This window comes from Pectinophora gossypiella, chromosome Z (genome assembly GCF_024362695.1).
Source record: "Pectinophora gossypiella chromosome Z, ilPecGoss1.1, whole genome shotgun sequence".
Classification (NCBI taxonomy): Eukaryota; Metazoa; Arthropoda; class Insecta; order Lepidoptera; family Gelechiidae; genus Pectinophora; species Pectinophora gossypiella.
Genome location: NC_065433.1, coordinates 7380733 through 7397980, shown reverse-complemented (window position 1 = coordinate 7397980; position 17248 = coordinate 7380733). Strand labels below are relative to the sequence as shown.

The 17248-nt window shown below is 37.8% G+C and overlaps 1 protein-coding gene across 1 annotated transcript in view; it reads left to right on the top strand.

The window, feature by feature from the left end:
• Nucleotides 1-3081: 3081 nt before the first annotated feature.
• LOC126380768 (uncharacterized) overlaps nt 3082-17248 on the top strand; it is a 72517-nt gene continuing 58350 nt past the window's right edge. The window contains exons 1-4 of the mRNA XM_050030367.1: nt 3082-3174; nt 9227-10316; nt 10395-10602; nt 14798-14911. Of these exons, the coding sequence (XP_049886324.1) occupies nt 9459-10316; nt 10395-10602; nt 14798-14911 (1180 nt within the window). The 5' untranslated portion in view covers nt 3082-3174; nt 9227-9458. The remainder of the gene's footprint in view (nt 3175-9226; nt 10317-10394; nt 10603-14797; nt 14912-17248) is intronic.

Here is a 17248-nt window from a genome sequence, read left to right as displayed (position 1 = left end):
TTCATATTATGCCTTTCATTTCCTCTTCGAACAACGAATGTTCCCCCACTTCCTCATTTGCCCACAAGGTCGTTGTTCCGAATATACATATTAATATGACATCAACACATATGCCCAAACAAATATGCAAAAACTTATGAAATTATTTCACGAATTGTCAATTGACATACTGTTTTATTTAATACATTAAACTTTGTACAGTATCTTATTAGGCTGCTTTTTTATTTTTTCCCCTTTGGCGCATGTTAGGGTCAGACTAAGATCATGATATTTAATAGCTTAGGCTATGTTACTACTATTCGGACCAGTATAAAGGTATTGATCCTTCTTGAGCGTACGATTCGTACGTTTCGTTTCATTAGCCTTCCGCACGCGCACTCCGGTCATAGAATAGAGAATAACCTTATTTACATTACGCGATTCCTTAGAGCGCGATTCACACAGAGTCACAGACTACTAAGAGAACCTAGTTAACGCGCTCCAGGTTAGGTATAACATTCATTACATTCCCCCAAAAACAATAATAGATGACGCTGTACAAAGTTGCCTTCGTTTAACTTTCTAATGTCATTGATAACAGATGCATTATTATGTAGGTATCTTTTATATCTATGTTTTTGGGTATAAATGATGAAAGATATAAGATGATAATGGCCCCGATTCCTGCAGACACCGCCTAATTTTATTTTAAGTTATATCCGTCATTTTCATATCCGTCGAAAAGGAAAGGGACGGATGATTCACAGCTCTTAATTTTAGGAATAATGAGTAAATGAATGAATAACCCGGGCGAATCAAAAGGTACGTCCCTGGTATGCAATCCGTTTGACGTGCTGTCTACTTAACTGTGTCGGGTTATTGACGGACGTAAAATTTTTAGACGGTTGGTTTAGATTTGTGCTTAAAATTGACGTGTGTTCCATAAATTTTATGCTTGTCGATTACCCGTCCCTTTCCTTTTCGGCGGATAAGAAAATGACAGATATAACTTAAAATAAAATTAGATGGTATTTACAGGAATTAGCACCATTATGTCTGTTATCCATGTGAAAATAGAAGGTTAAACCAAAGCAACTCTGTACAGCGTTATCTATATTTTTTGTGAACGTTTCCTGGAAAGTCAGAATAAATGTAAAGATTATAGGCCACCACACCAGGCACTCACTTATTACGCAATAATCTATGATGTATATTTCAGTAGGTATGGAGAATTCAATTTTCATCAAAATTTTCCGCCATGCTCAATCAAAACATTGACCCAACTTATGTCAAACTCCTCAACATTATTTACAACAATAGCACGGCCGCCATAAAGCTACAAGACACGGGGTCTCCGTTCAATGTCAATAGAGGAGTGAAACAAGGCGACCCGTTATCTCCTAAACTATTTACCGCCACCTTGGAGGAAATTTTCCGAAAACTGCAGCCAGGCTGGATGTCTAAGGGCATAGACGTGGGCGGCAAGAAACTCACCAACCTAAGATTTGCAGATGACATCGTCCTGTTCTCCACTTCAGCCAAAGAGCTCGAGATGATGCTGGACGAGCTAAACGAGGCGAGCCTTGAGGTTGGACTTATGATGAATAAAAAACACAAATTATGACCAATAGCACTAAGTTTAAAATGGAGTTGGATGGGCAAATATTGCACTATGTTGACGAGTATATCTACCTGGGTCAGATAACGTCTTTCGAAAACAGGCAAGACAAAGAAGTGGAAAGACGCATTCAAAATGCCTGGAAGAGTTTCTGGTCCATGAAGGAGCTAATGAAAGGTGACCTCCCGATATGTCTCAAGCGGAAACTCATTGACATGTGCATACTGCCTATCCTGCGCAAACATGGTTCCTGACCAAACATCAGAAGTCCAGACTCAAAGTTTGCCAGCGAGCTATGGAGCGCAGTATATTAGGTGTTAAACTGATCGATCGCGTTAGAAACACGACACTGCGCTCCAGAACTCAAATGGCAGATGTCGGAGAAAAATCCGGTAAACTGAAGTGGGAATGGGCGGGACATGTCTGCCGTATGCATCCGGAAAAGTGGGCCAAAATTACAACTGATTGGTCCCCACAGGGTCGGCGACGTCGATGTAGACCACGACGACGGTGGAGGGACGAGCTGGACGCCTTCCGGCACACCTGGCGGAACGATGCCCGGGACAGGGAGGGTTGGAAAGAGAAGGGGGAGGCCTATGCCCAGCAGTGGGACATTGATTAGGCTACAGAAAAAAAAATGGAGAATTCGGGTTATAGTTGACACAAATCGTTCAGAGTCCCGACACAGACACCGATAAATCGTATGGTGTAATAGAGCCTTTCGCGGGATTCGCCGGGCCCCTGTGTTGATCTATGGCGCAATCTTCAGTTTTTACGATTTTTCATGGACATTTTCTAATAATTTTAAACCCTTTATTTGGTAGATTGGGTACTAATTTATTTGTGAATTTCTCAAATAACAACAGCACATTGGAGATGGCATGTCATAGCACACATTATGATAAATGAATTAATATGCGTGAAATGAAACTTATGCCCTGCTGTTAGTGTTGCAAAAGTACGATAATTTAATTATTTGTCTCGTAAAATCATCGTAAAATGAATAATAAAAACCACTCAACTTTGTTTAAGTTGATTAAAAGTTTAAATTATTAGATCATTAATTTGATCATTCTGATTACATATTATTTATTAAGAAAATTTAAAAACAATATTAATGAAATACATGTTTATTGATAAAAAACAAAAAGACGGCATCCACCACAGGTTTCGCCAAAAATATTAATTTATTATAGATAATAATTTATCTTTTACACATGGAATAAAGGAAATTAGAATAACATAGATTAAAACTTCTATAACATGAATAAGAATTTGTAATGGCAACAATTTTAGAGTTGTCAAATTACGGGGTGGCAGGGGTCGTAATTTGTAATTTTCTAATTTTTTATCTAATGGAATGGAAGTTTTATAAATTTGTATCATGTTTCTACTTGTATTGAAAATCGTTTGGTGAGATTATTTGTTTCTGTCATTTTTGAATGTATTTAATTTGTGAAATTAGTGTGTTTATGGTTTGTTATACAATAATTTGTTCAGTTCTCCGCATATCGTACCATGGTATGATGGTATCATTCTCAATACAACACAATACAGCAGCTCAACTTGGGTCCGAGGTATTTACACATTTTGCGGCTGTCTACTGCCCTAAAATGTTTATTATTGTACATAGAACAAATGGGTGCTCGTGAGGTGGTTGTACTATTCGCAGTAGTAAATGGCATGACGACACCAAATCTTGGTCGTGTATTAATTGTACTTAAATTAATATTTGTAATATCAAAAGCGAATATACTTGCTTATTATGTTTTAAAAATGATGTGACTCTGTAAGTTCAACAGGTGACATACATGCTGTGCTATAGATTTATAGTACTTCAGTATTATTTCGATTAATAAGCCAGGAGGTGCTTTTAGAATTGATTCTTTTCTAAAGATTTTCCTGGTAAATTGATTTGTCACCAGATATGAGTCATTGTAATATAGATTGGTAGTTGGTACCATTACCTACCTATCTAAGTCAAATGACAGACTAGAGTTCTATAACTATGGAATATTATTTTCTACAAAGGTATGAATAATCTTAAAAACTGCTAAAACATCAAAATCAATAGTTAGGTTTACATCTAGTGTACTTGCTAACCTTGTAAACCTCTCCACTCAATATTTTTTTTACCTTACAAATCCTGATGATAAGTCATTAGAAATATTTTAAAACATCACTAAAATTGATCACATAAATATAAAAAAATATTTTTAAAAAGAAAATGCTACTTAATATCTTCTAATTCAGAACTCTTTCACATGATCTAACATATAAATAATTATTTATACTAAAAGACCTTTATAATATATAAATATAGCATATGAATATAATATAATACATATGCATAGCTCTTCAGTGTTGTTAAGATAGACTAAAATGTTGCAGACTTATAAAGTAGAAATCACTGTAGAAAACTTTTTTCCAATGACTTGTTGGTAGACCAAAAAGTAACATCCTCCCTATTTGGCATTTTTGAGAAATTATGCATAAAAAGTAAGAGCTTGTACTTTAGTGTACCTATTCTTGTAATTATCTGTGGATATAACCATGTTTTCCATACTGCGTAGGTATTTGTTTACTAAACAAATATTGTTTTGTACATGTAGATAGTTGGACAAAAACACAAATAATATCTAGTCATTTTGACCTAAATTTTTGTCCATTGACTCTAAATGACATCTGGTTTGCGTAAACCGTGAACAGTGATTCTCAGTTATCTTATCAGCAGAGAAAATTATTATGCCCAAGTACTTGAAATGAAACCATTCTTGAGTTCCTGTCAAATATAATGTGATAGTAAATGCCTTTTCATAATCCGTGCTGAAGTATCGCTTGTGGTGGTCTTTCGTATTTATAATGTATAGTCAGTGAATTAGAATGGAATATGTAAAACAACTGCTATTATGATTTCTTTACATCCACACGAAGTACTTCAATTACTGCAATAGTCTTAGACATTGAGATTATCATACTGTAGCGGACCCAACTAGTTGGCCACCTAGTTCTGTTCACATGCAACAGATGGCGCCACATTCAATAATGCAGTCTTCAAGCGGTCGTGAAACGCGGTATCGAAGTTTTCACGGCAAGACACATATATACAACTTCCAACACAATACTGTTGGATCGTCGATCCCTAGTCACACTACCAACTTGTGGCTAGCGGGGTATTATGCTCAGTTCGGTACCCCGAAAACATCCTTCGGCGGCAGCACACCCTCGCCGCCAAAATACTATTAAATTATTATAGAAGATGATCTTCTATCTTGTTGCTGTGGTTAATCTTTCAAACTTCGAAAATGGCTTGATGGATTTAGACAGAGAATTGTGTGTGTTTGAGTGTGGTTGTGAAAGTCTGGGTAGCTTATTAGGAGTCTGCTGGTCATTATGGTACTTTTGACAAAGATACTCAACATATGCTTGGGTAGAACTAAAAGTAACTGGAAGAGAATTTGTCACCAAACTTGAAGTCCTTTAAGATGGATATGATGAACCACATTAAAGTCATTTAACAAAATTTAATACTATGTGTAGGACAGATCCTCTGCCCCACACCAATTTGTATAGGTGTCAACATAGATTTATCTCACCCCTCTGATGTGTCTCACTTTAGTCTAAATGGGGTAGTTTCCAACTAGTCAAATCAGTTACTTTTTACTAAACGTCAAAACACAAAGTTACAATGGGATTTATGAAAAAGCAAGTTGTGACATCATAGAAAAACGTGACAAAATGTCGCACTTATTATTACCATTTTGACACCTTTAGATCTGTCTTTTTTAGTAATCAGAATTTCATAATTTATCAAATATAATTAACAACTACCTGTTAAGGAGTAAGGGAGTACGCGCGGAAGGTCTGTCTTTTTCGCAATTTTTTTTTGTCGTTTTGTCTTGCGATCAGTATCATTGACTATAAACAGATGAGTTGGGTTTATATGGCATTGAGGACGCTACTCCCAGCGAAATCGGTCCTTTCTTTGAAGTAGTCATTCGGCCTGACTGTCCTTATCGGAAATGTCTCGTTTCTTTTTTAGACGACGTATGGTTTCTGGAATAGTTAGTTGCCCCGCAAGCTGATTTGGGTGCATTTCTAATCTTTTTTTGTACTGGGTTCCACAATTGCATATTTCTTCTTTGACCATAGGTACATTTAGAATTTACCTATGGACGATACGGGGACTTAACGCGGACCCACGATTTTGTCTCTTTTGCCTTCGAGACTTCGGGTGTGTGGTGCTCGGCGGCCAAGGATTTTATTCGTGTTTTGGGGAGGCGCTTGAGGGACCGCGGTAGTGACCCCCGCGCCAGCTCGTTCCTGGTTCAACAGGTTTCCTTGGCAATAGTGCGCGGTAACGCGGCCAGTATAATGGGCACCTTTGAACCGGGTACGAGAGGGGGCGGTATTTTAGATTGACTAGTGTTTGTGTAATAATTTGAAATGTTTTAATTATTCGTAATTTTAAGTGAAATTAATGATAAAATGAATAAAAAACCAATAAATAGAAGAAAAAAAATTTAGAATTTCACAATTAGCGAAGGTATCATACAAACAAACGTTAACTTTCTGTATTCGTAATATTACTAGCGAAACTATCGGCATGTCATGGGAGCAAGCTACCGAGGATGCAAAAGATCGCGAGGGGTGGAAATCTGTTATTCGAGCCCTACATGCCAACAGGGGATAAAAGGATTAGAAGAAGAAGAATATTACTAGTGGGCGTACGTGACTTCCACCAATAGCTGTATGAGATTTATCCACGTAGATAGCATTCGCTGCGTTTATTGGTCAAAGCCCTCGATATAATTCGCGCTGGAACTCGTTATCGCTTTATATAAGCTAATAATCAACTACATATATTACTGTGAAGTTTCATCAAAATCGATCTGTTCAGCAGTTTTTGCGTCAAAGAGTAACATCGTTTATACCTACGCTACGACGCCATAAGACGCCAGAAGTCGGGGACAGGTTATATAGTTTTGAACTCTAACAATACTTTCACAATGCGCCCAATTGAACTAATGCTTTGCTTTAAAACGTTTTATAGTGTTACGTATATCTTTTTCATTACTCAATAAAATATATCGCATAGTGGAATATTACCGATCGTTATTGTACCACAATGCTGTCCTCGAAATCATAATATTATATTATCATAAAAGTTGAGAATTACTCTACTCCGACTTGTTAAAAGTATGATACGGCACGCTTTTATTTACATATGAAATTATCTTTACAATTGTTCGTAATCACTGGCCATCGGTAAATCTGTATATGAACGGACTTACAAACTATTTATAGTACAAAATGATGTCATTCATATTTTGCCAATATGTTCATTTTTACTGTTCACTATAATTTTGGCCTTTATACACAGACACAGCTTATTCCAGTATAATTTCGATTCCTAAATACAGGTGTCATGTAGTTTTTGTAATTAACCGAGGTACATTTTTGAATACATTTAATTTAATGTTTAAAAAAAATACATAGGTAATAGAGTAACACGTTGGCACCTAGTTGCTGATCTTCTTCACAATCTGTAACTTTGCCTTACTTTAGACGTCAGATATTATAATCCACCAGGGACCATGATGCAATCGGCTTTGTAGCCAAGCTATTGTCTACTGCAGTTATTTATTGACAAACCGTAAACAGACATAGTCTCGACATAGTGTTTTGAATCATTACTAGTCCATAGGTAGGTACTTATGTTATAAATGGCAAAGTAACTTTGTTTGTCTGTTCCCTTTTCACGTCTAAACCGCTGGGCTAATTTGCATGGAAATTGGGACATTTGTAGATCGAAACATCGATCGAGCCAAACGGACTTCCTAGCAGCGCTGGATCTCTGCGCTTTATGTTGATCTATTGATCAAAACCTAGGACCGGACGTACGGTACTGTTGACGTGTGCTACTGGCTGTTATATTACTATAAGATATTTATAGTACATTTTTAAACCTTTGTTTTTTAGATTTGTTTATAATTTTTATTTTTTGGAAGTCATCTGCTGACGTCAAAGAGAATTTATGTTCTCGTTTTACGTTTGATTAAATGTAGTGACTAAAGTCCCTTTGGTTTTAGTCTTGGACTCCCGATCAGCACATACGCGGCACATTTCTTGGTAGCCCGTAGCATATTTTGATCTCTAGATCTCGTAACTTGAGCCTTTCTTATTGAGGGAATAAAAGTTTACCTGCCAAACACCAGTGCTTACTGCGTACTCTAACATTCTGAGTAATATAGATATACTATTATATACACAACGAAATCGCTGTTACAATACTTGGTAGGTGCAAATTTAGAGTGACCTGTCTGGTAATGACTTGCCCTCGCGGCACGGTAACCGAGCCTGCCGCGCGGGTCGTGTATTATATCGAGCACTTTGACCAATAGCCGTACAACGTCTATCCGCGTTAGCATTCGCTCTGTCTATTGGTCTGAACCTTCGATAAAATTGGAGGCACAGCGCCTTTGCTGTGCAGAGCCTGTTGTACTTACAATGGTAACCGAAGTCCACGTGGACGCAGTCGCGGGCGATAAACTAAACACTTTTAATATAATTAAACTTACGGCCTACTAATCTTTGCAATCCATCGTATGTTAGAAGTTGCATAAAAAGAGGATAGAGGAAAATGTAAGATCCACTCGCTCGCAACTCCACACGATTGTGTTGCAATGTTCGATTGTAAATTACTTTTTAAAGACCCTAATCAAGAAGCGAACACTTACAAAGGTGTGATAATTAACCGAACATGTCAAAACTGAATCATGAAAGGACTAGCTTTCATGCATTATCTTGATGTTTTAGAGTTTGCTCAAGTTTTCATTGTGAGGTCCTTGTTTCTGGTACTATCAAATAAGCAAATATGGGGGTGGTACATAATATAGATAGATTAACCTATCTGATTGCACTACTTGTATGAAGTATAATTAGGACTCAAACGAACTTACCTGTTAAGTGATGTTTGATTCCAATTATGCGAGGGTGTCAACCGAAGACGATTACATATTTACTTGCAGCAGTACATGAGCATGTACCATCTTCATCACACATTTAGAGTATAAGCCTAGAAAGAAAACTATGATCTCCCGTCTCGCTCCCGCCTCGCCTAGCGGCCCATGCGTCCCGATCATTATTTAAGAGTTAAAGGATTTTGTGACGTAATTCATGAACATTTTATTATAATGTTTTTGGGGTTTGGGTGGGTTGGGACGATGTAATCGTCTTCGGTTGACACCCTCGCATAATTGGAATCAAACATCACTTAACAGGTAAGTTCGTTTGAGTCCTAATTATACTTCAGGTGTCATATCTGATTGCACTACTTGTATGAAGTATAATTAAAGTGCCGGTCTCAGAGCACTCAATATTTACTTAAGGCAACTTTGTCCTTGCGCGCGCGCATTCATTAATTTAGCATTGATCATTTATTAATCTTGATGTCACGTGTGTCTTGTTTATGTTTTTGTTCATATAGCGATAAAAATACTTAATTAGATTTACGGTCTGGTAACTCTTCCTTTTCCTAAGTGATATGCTGTGTTGTGTTTGCGATGCCGTCGATACTACCCTACGAGATTATAGAAAATTTGCCTTAGACTAAAACTATTGTTTCAGATAATTAAGATGTTCAAAGAAGTAACTTTACATCACAAAGCCAGAGCTACGCCGTATGACCGGTGACGAGAACCTCAAGACTTGTTACGATATTACTTAATTTATCAGTGATTTTAAAAGTATATTAACATGTGACTTTGTGATACAGATAGAAAAACGTTGTGCCTTATTCTGTGCCCTTGTATAAATATTTTAGTTTTGGCTAGAACAAGGAGTTCATGAATGCTGTTCAATGGATTCTGAAACGAAATCCTTCTCGAATGTTAAAGTTAAGAAAAACGGTCGTAAAAATGAGAAGAAGAAAAAAGTTGTCGTAAAACATATTAACGAGAAGTGCCGACAAATCAACAAAATGGAGGAGCAGGAAGGGAGCGCGTCCAGCAGCTCCACCGACAGCGAGGACCTGGCCAACGCCATCAACTATAACACTATTACCTCCCTGGCAGCACTCAAGGACATGCTGCAGGGCGACGGCAATGACACGCCGGAAACTGATAGCTTCTTCCAGCACTACTTCATGAACCACTGTAATACTCTTTCGAGTCGCAATTCGAGTTCCAACTCACCGTTGCCATTCTCGGAGCGCCGCCGACTGTCACAGTGTCGCGAGGAAGATGAAGATGAACATCGACGTTCCACTGCTTCCTCGAAAGCTTGTTCGAAGTATGCTTCCCAAGAAAGTTTAAGCGAAACTACTAAGGATCACAATTTTAATGAAGAAGACGAGATAAATGCTACTTCTAAGACTGAAGCTTCGAACGATGAATCCGCGAGTGTTGATAAGCAGAGACTCCCTAAGAGAACTGTAATGGGAGCGAAACATAAATTTTTAGTGACAACAGCTGAACCGAATCCGATGCCTGCTGTGGAGCGGGTTCTGCGTACTCATCACAATGCACACACTGTTCACTTTGGCACAAGAGGCGCCGAGGAACAGCGTCCTAGCGTACGAAATATATTCGCTGGACAGAATCTCCACCGCGATAAGACATACTTTGATAGTAGTTTAATAGAGATTAGATCTACGGCAGACGGAGAAGCTGCTGCTTTGGATGAAGACATCTGGGTTAAGCGGAACGAAGAAAAACAGGTAAGATGAAATCAAATTATAGTTGCATGAAAACTGTTTTTTTATAAAGTGTAATATGTTTATGTACGTTTCTTTCAGGCTAACGCGGCTAAAGAAGAAAATAAAGCTGATGGCATTAAGAAACTCGAGAAATCACAATCTGTTGAGGATAAGAAGGGGGTGGAGCGAGAACGTTCTGGTACTTGGGGCTCGCAGACACCGCGCAAAGAAAAGGAGCAGACGAAGAAGGTCGTGCGGAAGGAGAAGGAGCCGAGACGGAGCAGCGACGACCGCAGACAGAAACGAGGTGCGTAATATTTCTTTTTTATTTTGATTATTTATTTTAGTACAGATAATACAGGCAAAATTACTTAATAGTTGCAATACGTCCAATGTTTATTTTATTTAAAACAATATATTTAAAAAAGAACATCATCATTAATTTAGGAGCCACGCTCTTGTCGGTGTAGCATTTTCCATTCCAGTCTATCAAAGGCCAATTCCTTGACTTCCCTGTAAGACACGACGTTAACCTTTTCTTTAATCTGTTCCAAGTAAGCTGAAGAGCAAAAAAGAAAGGGTACTGAAATAATTTATATTGTACATTATCATTACGAAAGAAAACGGTGGGTATACGCACATGGCACACATGCCACAGTTTATCGGCAACTGATGGGTAGCAGTTTACACTGTTATGCCGATTCGCGATAGTACAGTACAAGGTAAATTGCTCCCTACGAACACGTTACGTCATGTACCTAATAGTCGAAAGTGATGACAATCGCCGGATTGCGACCCATCACGTTGTTGGGTTCCACATGGTGTTCGTGTAACTCAGTTTCTGTCTTGACAAATAGAATCCTAACCTATAATTGGCAAAATTGACAATGAATTTATAGGAGATGTAAGTATCAACCAATCACACGAACATCCCCAGTTTTGAATACAGATTGTTTAATTGTGCAGACATGCTTAATTATATAATATTTTATTGAATTACAAGAACTATGTTTCTGTCACTTATAGTATATTCATCTCTTTAGGCGGTTTGTTTGCATGTCAGGTACAACGTACTCTGTAATAGTGTAATCCGTAAATAATTAGTCCTAGGTGTTTTTGTTCAGCAACTTGTTCCAACAACAGGCAATTACATTGAACCAGATTGCACATGAAGACAATTATCATTATGAACCATGATTTGGATGTCTTTGCTTAAACTATTATTATGACTTGAATCACTTTTGTTTTCATCAATGAAATGCTAGTGCGTGGCTCTGACCGCGACCTTAATGTCCATCAATGGTCGTCTCCTAGCCTCTGTAAACAAGTCTGTACGGCACGTGAAGCTTCTGAAATAGTATCGTGTATGATAGATAGCGTACCTGTTCTCGGATGCTTATGTTGAACAGGGGGTTTAAAAGGTCACATCGAAACAATTCATCAAAATAAGCAATATTGCAATTTGACATTTGCGCATATAAAAGTAAGTGCGCAATGCACACAAATGTTAAATAGCAATATTGCAATTTTAGATGAATTGCTTTAATGTGGCCTTTTTAACCCAAAGAACGTACGATTCTAATAATACTAAAATTATCAAACAGTTTAACGAAATCATAAATTCATGAAGTGCGTTCAACCTGTGCTCTTGTAAGAATATTTCTGCGGTTCGCAGGTAGTAAATATAGATTTATTAGCAGTGAAAATTGTATTATAGAGCCCCTCAACGTTTGCCAGGGACTGCGTGTACACGTACACACATATGAATGTAGCCGCCGGCTGGCGCGTCGCCAAATATCAAGAGGGCCCAAAACAAACAAATGTCTAGTGTGAGATTAAAAATCTCTTGTTTTGCTGAGTTTTAGTTCAGAAATAATAAAACGCACACCATTTAAAAAAAAATCTGCTGTCTGTATCATGTTTTGGTTCACTATATTTCACCTAGGTACAATAAATAAGAATGTCATCAAGTCTAAAAGAAATGCCTAAAACAAAATTATCGAGTTCATCTCTTCACTCCGCTTTCAGAGTGGACAATTGAACATCAATTAAATTGTAACAAACAACAGAGATTTTAATAGGCTTGTTTATTATTTTTAGTAGTAAATTGAAGTGGTACGAATATTTCACGAACATCTGGCAGCAATATGAATCTTTCAGAAAAATACAATAGCTGAGGAATGTAGACAAAAAATGTTGTTTTGAACGCGTAAAATGGGAAACGTTTACCAAGAATGTAGCAATTTACTAACACATTTGATGTGGTATATAGTAAGGAGAAGTATGACGAATGCTGTTGGAATTCGCGGCGGTATTGCCGCATGCATAATGCATAACGTTTCTATGTGTAAACGGTAAATTAATAAAGTACGCAACCACATTTGTGTTTCAGCCAAAACTGGCGTTTAGTTCAGCACGTGTGCAATGTTACGTTCCAAGAGTTTAGGGAAGTAGTTTGGGTTTGACTACATCTCACCAGGTTATAGAAACTGATGGTGTGGTCTAAAATCTTCACGTTAGATCTGGTGAGCAGTTCGATTCAATCCTTTAGTCGACAAGAAGAATACCTAATATTAATAAACGTCAGTCAATTCCATCAAGCTGCAACCTCGTGGTGGACTCTGATCGTCATCGCGGTCGTAATATAGTCGACCTTGTAGGTAGTGGTACGTTGACGAGGAACCAATTATGCGTTGCTATAGTGTATAAAAAGTTATAGATAAAGGAACACACGTTGGAAAAGCACTTAAATGGCTAACAAAAATAGGTCAAGTAGTGACTACCATCTGAAGTAAACTGCAAAAAGCCACTTATAGAATTAAAAAACATAGTTTCGAATACAATATTTCCTTTTCTTTACGGTTTTATTCTAAATGTTCTAGTTACGACTATCACTTACCTACAGTGGACATATCCTATTCATGTGTTTTCGTAAATGATAGATAGTATTAATTATTTTTCTTAAATGTTTGTGAATCCCGAATATTGTGATAAAACTTTCATATCTCAACGCACACAAAGGCGGTACGTTTTAAAGCGGAAATCGTGAGTGCGTATAAACCCGCGCCGCGCCATGCCGAATTTTTCAGTTTACCCGTCCTTCGCAGCCATCGGTGTGTCTGGGTGTATGTAAACCCGAACATAACAAAAACCTTTCTCGGTACGCGCCTCTATGGGCATTGAGCTTTAGTCACATTCACGTATAATTGACTACTTGTAAGTTGTAACAATAAAATATGAAATAAGTCAGATATAGTAGTTTATTATTTAACAATAATTATCCAATAGCTTTTTTTATTATGATATTTTTGAGATCTTATTTGTACAAAATTATAATGCGATTTTTTATCTGTGTATTGCAAGACCTGAAACACGGGCGGCCATGGTTGAGCTTCGAGTGACGTCACATTTCAGAAAATAAACAAAAACTATTTGTTGGGTGTGAAGTTATACAGTCTGTTTGTTGAAATGTGACGTCACTGGGCAAAATGACACGTACCTACCGTTTTCGCGCGTAATTTGAAATAATTGAAGTAAAATAATATGTTTTTATTTACTTTTTCGATAAAATAAAATATTTTAAGAGGTATAAAATAAGCGTTTGTAATTTTTTAAATACTTATCCGAACACTGTCCAGTAGTAGCCAATTGCGATAATAGGTAGTGTGGTAGTAGTGCGTCAATGGAAATTGTTTCGTTATGGCCGCCTGATCGGACCGGCTATGTAGATTTTGACATAGATAAATTACGCGCCACAAGGATAGGTTTCCTGTTGCCACGCAACAGTAACGCACATTAGTGTCCCGGATATGTAACGTACAGTCATGAGCAATATCATGTACCCATTTTAGAACCCTGTCGCACTATCATATTTGACATTTAATGAGACTTACTGTTTAATTTGTCAAAAAAGTTAAGGTGACACGGTTTCAAAGTGAATACATACTAGTCTCATCATGATATAAAACATAATATAATGTCTACTTTAAAATTTGCTAACCCGAGAGGTACGAAGCAAACTCATGACATAAGCCTTGTCCCACCATTTTGCGCTACTGGATTAATTAAGTAGGAATCTAGATCTTGCTTGTTCGCATCTGTGTCCACATTGTATTTTTTTTTTGTGAATGCGAATATTTCATCTGTATTGGCCTCTAATGTAACGGTTTCTATTGAAACTGTCATAAAGTGATAGATATGTTGTTCTAAGCTTGTCTGAGAACAAAGAAAAGCACAAATCACACACAAAAGTGTTCAGCTCGCGTTCTTGGCCATGTTGTTAATAAAGCATGAGGAATTCAGTCCATCCTTGTGCATTAACTATGCAATATGCAGCCTAGCCGATGCGCCAATCACCTATCACCGTAGGTTCATCTATATTAGGTCATCGTCCCAAAAGTGGCCGCTCGATTACTATTGCTTGTACTCACCCCTCAATGGGCTGTTTAGATAGAGCAGTTTGTGATAGAGTACGTAGATGAAGATTGGTATATTGTTTTCAGAGACGCGACTAGATGCGGCAATCACGCGCAGCACGCAGTCTGTGGGCGAGCGCAGACGCCGCGGGTCCGCCGACGATGGGCAAGCGCATCCGATGTACCAGCAAACCATACATGGTAACAATAATCTACATCATTCATTTTTACTACTCCAAATGAAGAACCTACAATAAGTCGCGTCAAAAAATTAAAAATATAATAAAAGGTAAAACGGAACATTAGCCTACATTTTTGATCTTCATTTTTTACTGGCTTGTCTTTTGCGAGATTCAAATCACACTTAACCACCTAACCTGTATTGGGCTGGTTTCCCTTCGCGGGTTGTAAAAAACCGGACCTGTCAAATCTTCAGGTTAGGTTAGCGGACCCTGTGAAAAAAAAAAACGATATAATGCTAGGGAGATGGTGATGGCGATGACACCCGAATGTGATGAGTAATAAAGGCGCTTACTTTTCACTTTAAGGCAACGAAACGCGCCCGCGTTACTTGTCGCTTCGCGTATGATTATAATCCATGCTAAAGGAGCAGGTTAGATAAGTGAACTCTGGAATAAAAACGGGATAACATAAACGATGATGATGATTTAGCTTGTAGTTTACCGTCCAATGTTTTTGTATTTGACTACATATTCATAATAATTAAAACACATAATACCGGGTTCTTACCGCGTTAACGGCCTCTGTGGTCCAGTGGTTGAGCGTTGGACTCACGATGCGGAGGCCCCGGGTTCGAATCCCGGTGGGTAAATATCACAAAAATCACTTTGTGATCCCTAGATTGTCCGAAAGTAAGACGATCCGTGCTTCGGAAGGTACGTTATGCCGTTGGTCCCGGTTACTACTTACTAATGTAAGTAAATAGTCGTTACATGAGTTACGTCAGGGGCCTTTGGCGGCTCAATCATAACTCTGACATCAGGGTTGATGAGGCTGGTATTCCATCTCACAACCCACACGATAGAAGAAGAAGACCTGGTTCTTACCGCGTTAATCAGGGATATGAGACTCCCGATATTTCAACACTGTTGCTAGTGCCATGATCACGGGACGACCCGGCATTGTGTTTTTTTAATTATGATAATAACCGCGTAAACCTCAAACAATTTATACTCGTAATAAGTATGTAAAAGTGAAACATACATTAATATCTTCTTCCATCGTGTGGATTGTGAGGTGGATTACCAACCCCATCAACCCTGGTGTCAGGGTTATTACTGAGCCGCCATAGGCCCCACACATAATATACTATACACACATACATACATAACACAAAAACATAATATAACATTAATATACATATTACATGTATTTATATTACATTAATATGATGTAGTAACAGTAGGTGAAACAAAAAAAAAAGTTTAAAAACGAATCTGTGGTGTGTTTAGGTCTTAATGTTATCACACATTTTATGCAAGTTAAAGCCGTGACCGTAAATTATGTTAATACTGAAAGGTATTTGAGGAAAATATTTACATACATACATTTCACGTTTATCTTTGCATGAAATTGTATACGTTACATTTCGCATACGCACACAACACAAGGGTTTTTTTTTGTTATTGATATCTTTGGAAAACAGAGGGAAAGTAAAAAAAAAGAAAATACACTTCTCATCAAAAAAATCGAAACACTTCCGTTTTCATTGTTTCTGTCCGAATTTAACACAAAAAAGAATTCATACGATGAAAAAAAATACATAAATGTATAGCTGGCAGTTTGGCCATTACAGTAATAAGCGAAAATTCAAAATTCAAAATTAGAATTTCATTTGTTTATCTTATAAACGAAATGAATCACTGTTTTGAGACAAATGTGTGTTTAGGGTTGGAGTACATTTAGCGTTTAAAAACTAAAAATTGGCGCCTATCCTTAAACTTTTTGTTTTTTATTTCAATACTGTGACTTTGGGACGTCTGAAAAAAGGTTTTTTTTCTAAAACGTATGGATACTTCGCCCACAGAAGCCGCCCAAGTTGTGGCATTGCTGGATTCTGGCCTTAGTCAGCGTGTTGTGGCTGCAAGACTGCATCTAAGCCTGTCATCTGTTCATAGAGTCTATAAACGTTATCGGGAGACTGGTTTGTTCACGCGCCGTTCAGGATCTGGCAGGAATCGGGTCACTTCTGAGCGAGATGATCGATTTATTGTAACAACTTCTTTAAGAAATCGACGCCTTAACGCTTTTCAACTGCAGCAGCGGCTTCGTGTTGTACGAAGGGTGGCTGTAAGTGACTCTACAATTAGAAGAAGGTTGAAGGATCGTGGACTGGTACCGCATAAGCCAGCAAATGGGCCGAAATTAACTGCAGACCATCGAAGAGCGCGCCTTAACTTTGCACGTGAGCACCTAAATTGGTCATACCTACAGTGGAGCAAAGTTCTCTTTTCTGATGAGTGTAAAATTATGCTGTATGGTAACGACGGAAGGAACAAGGTCTACAGAAGAGACGGA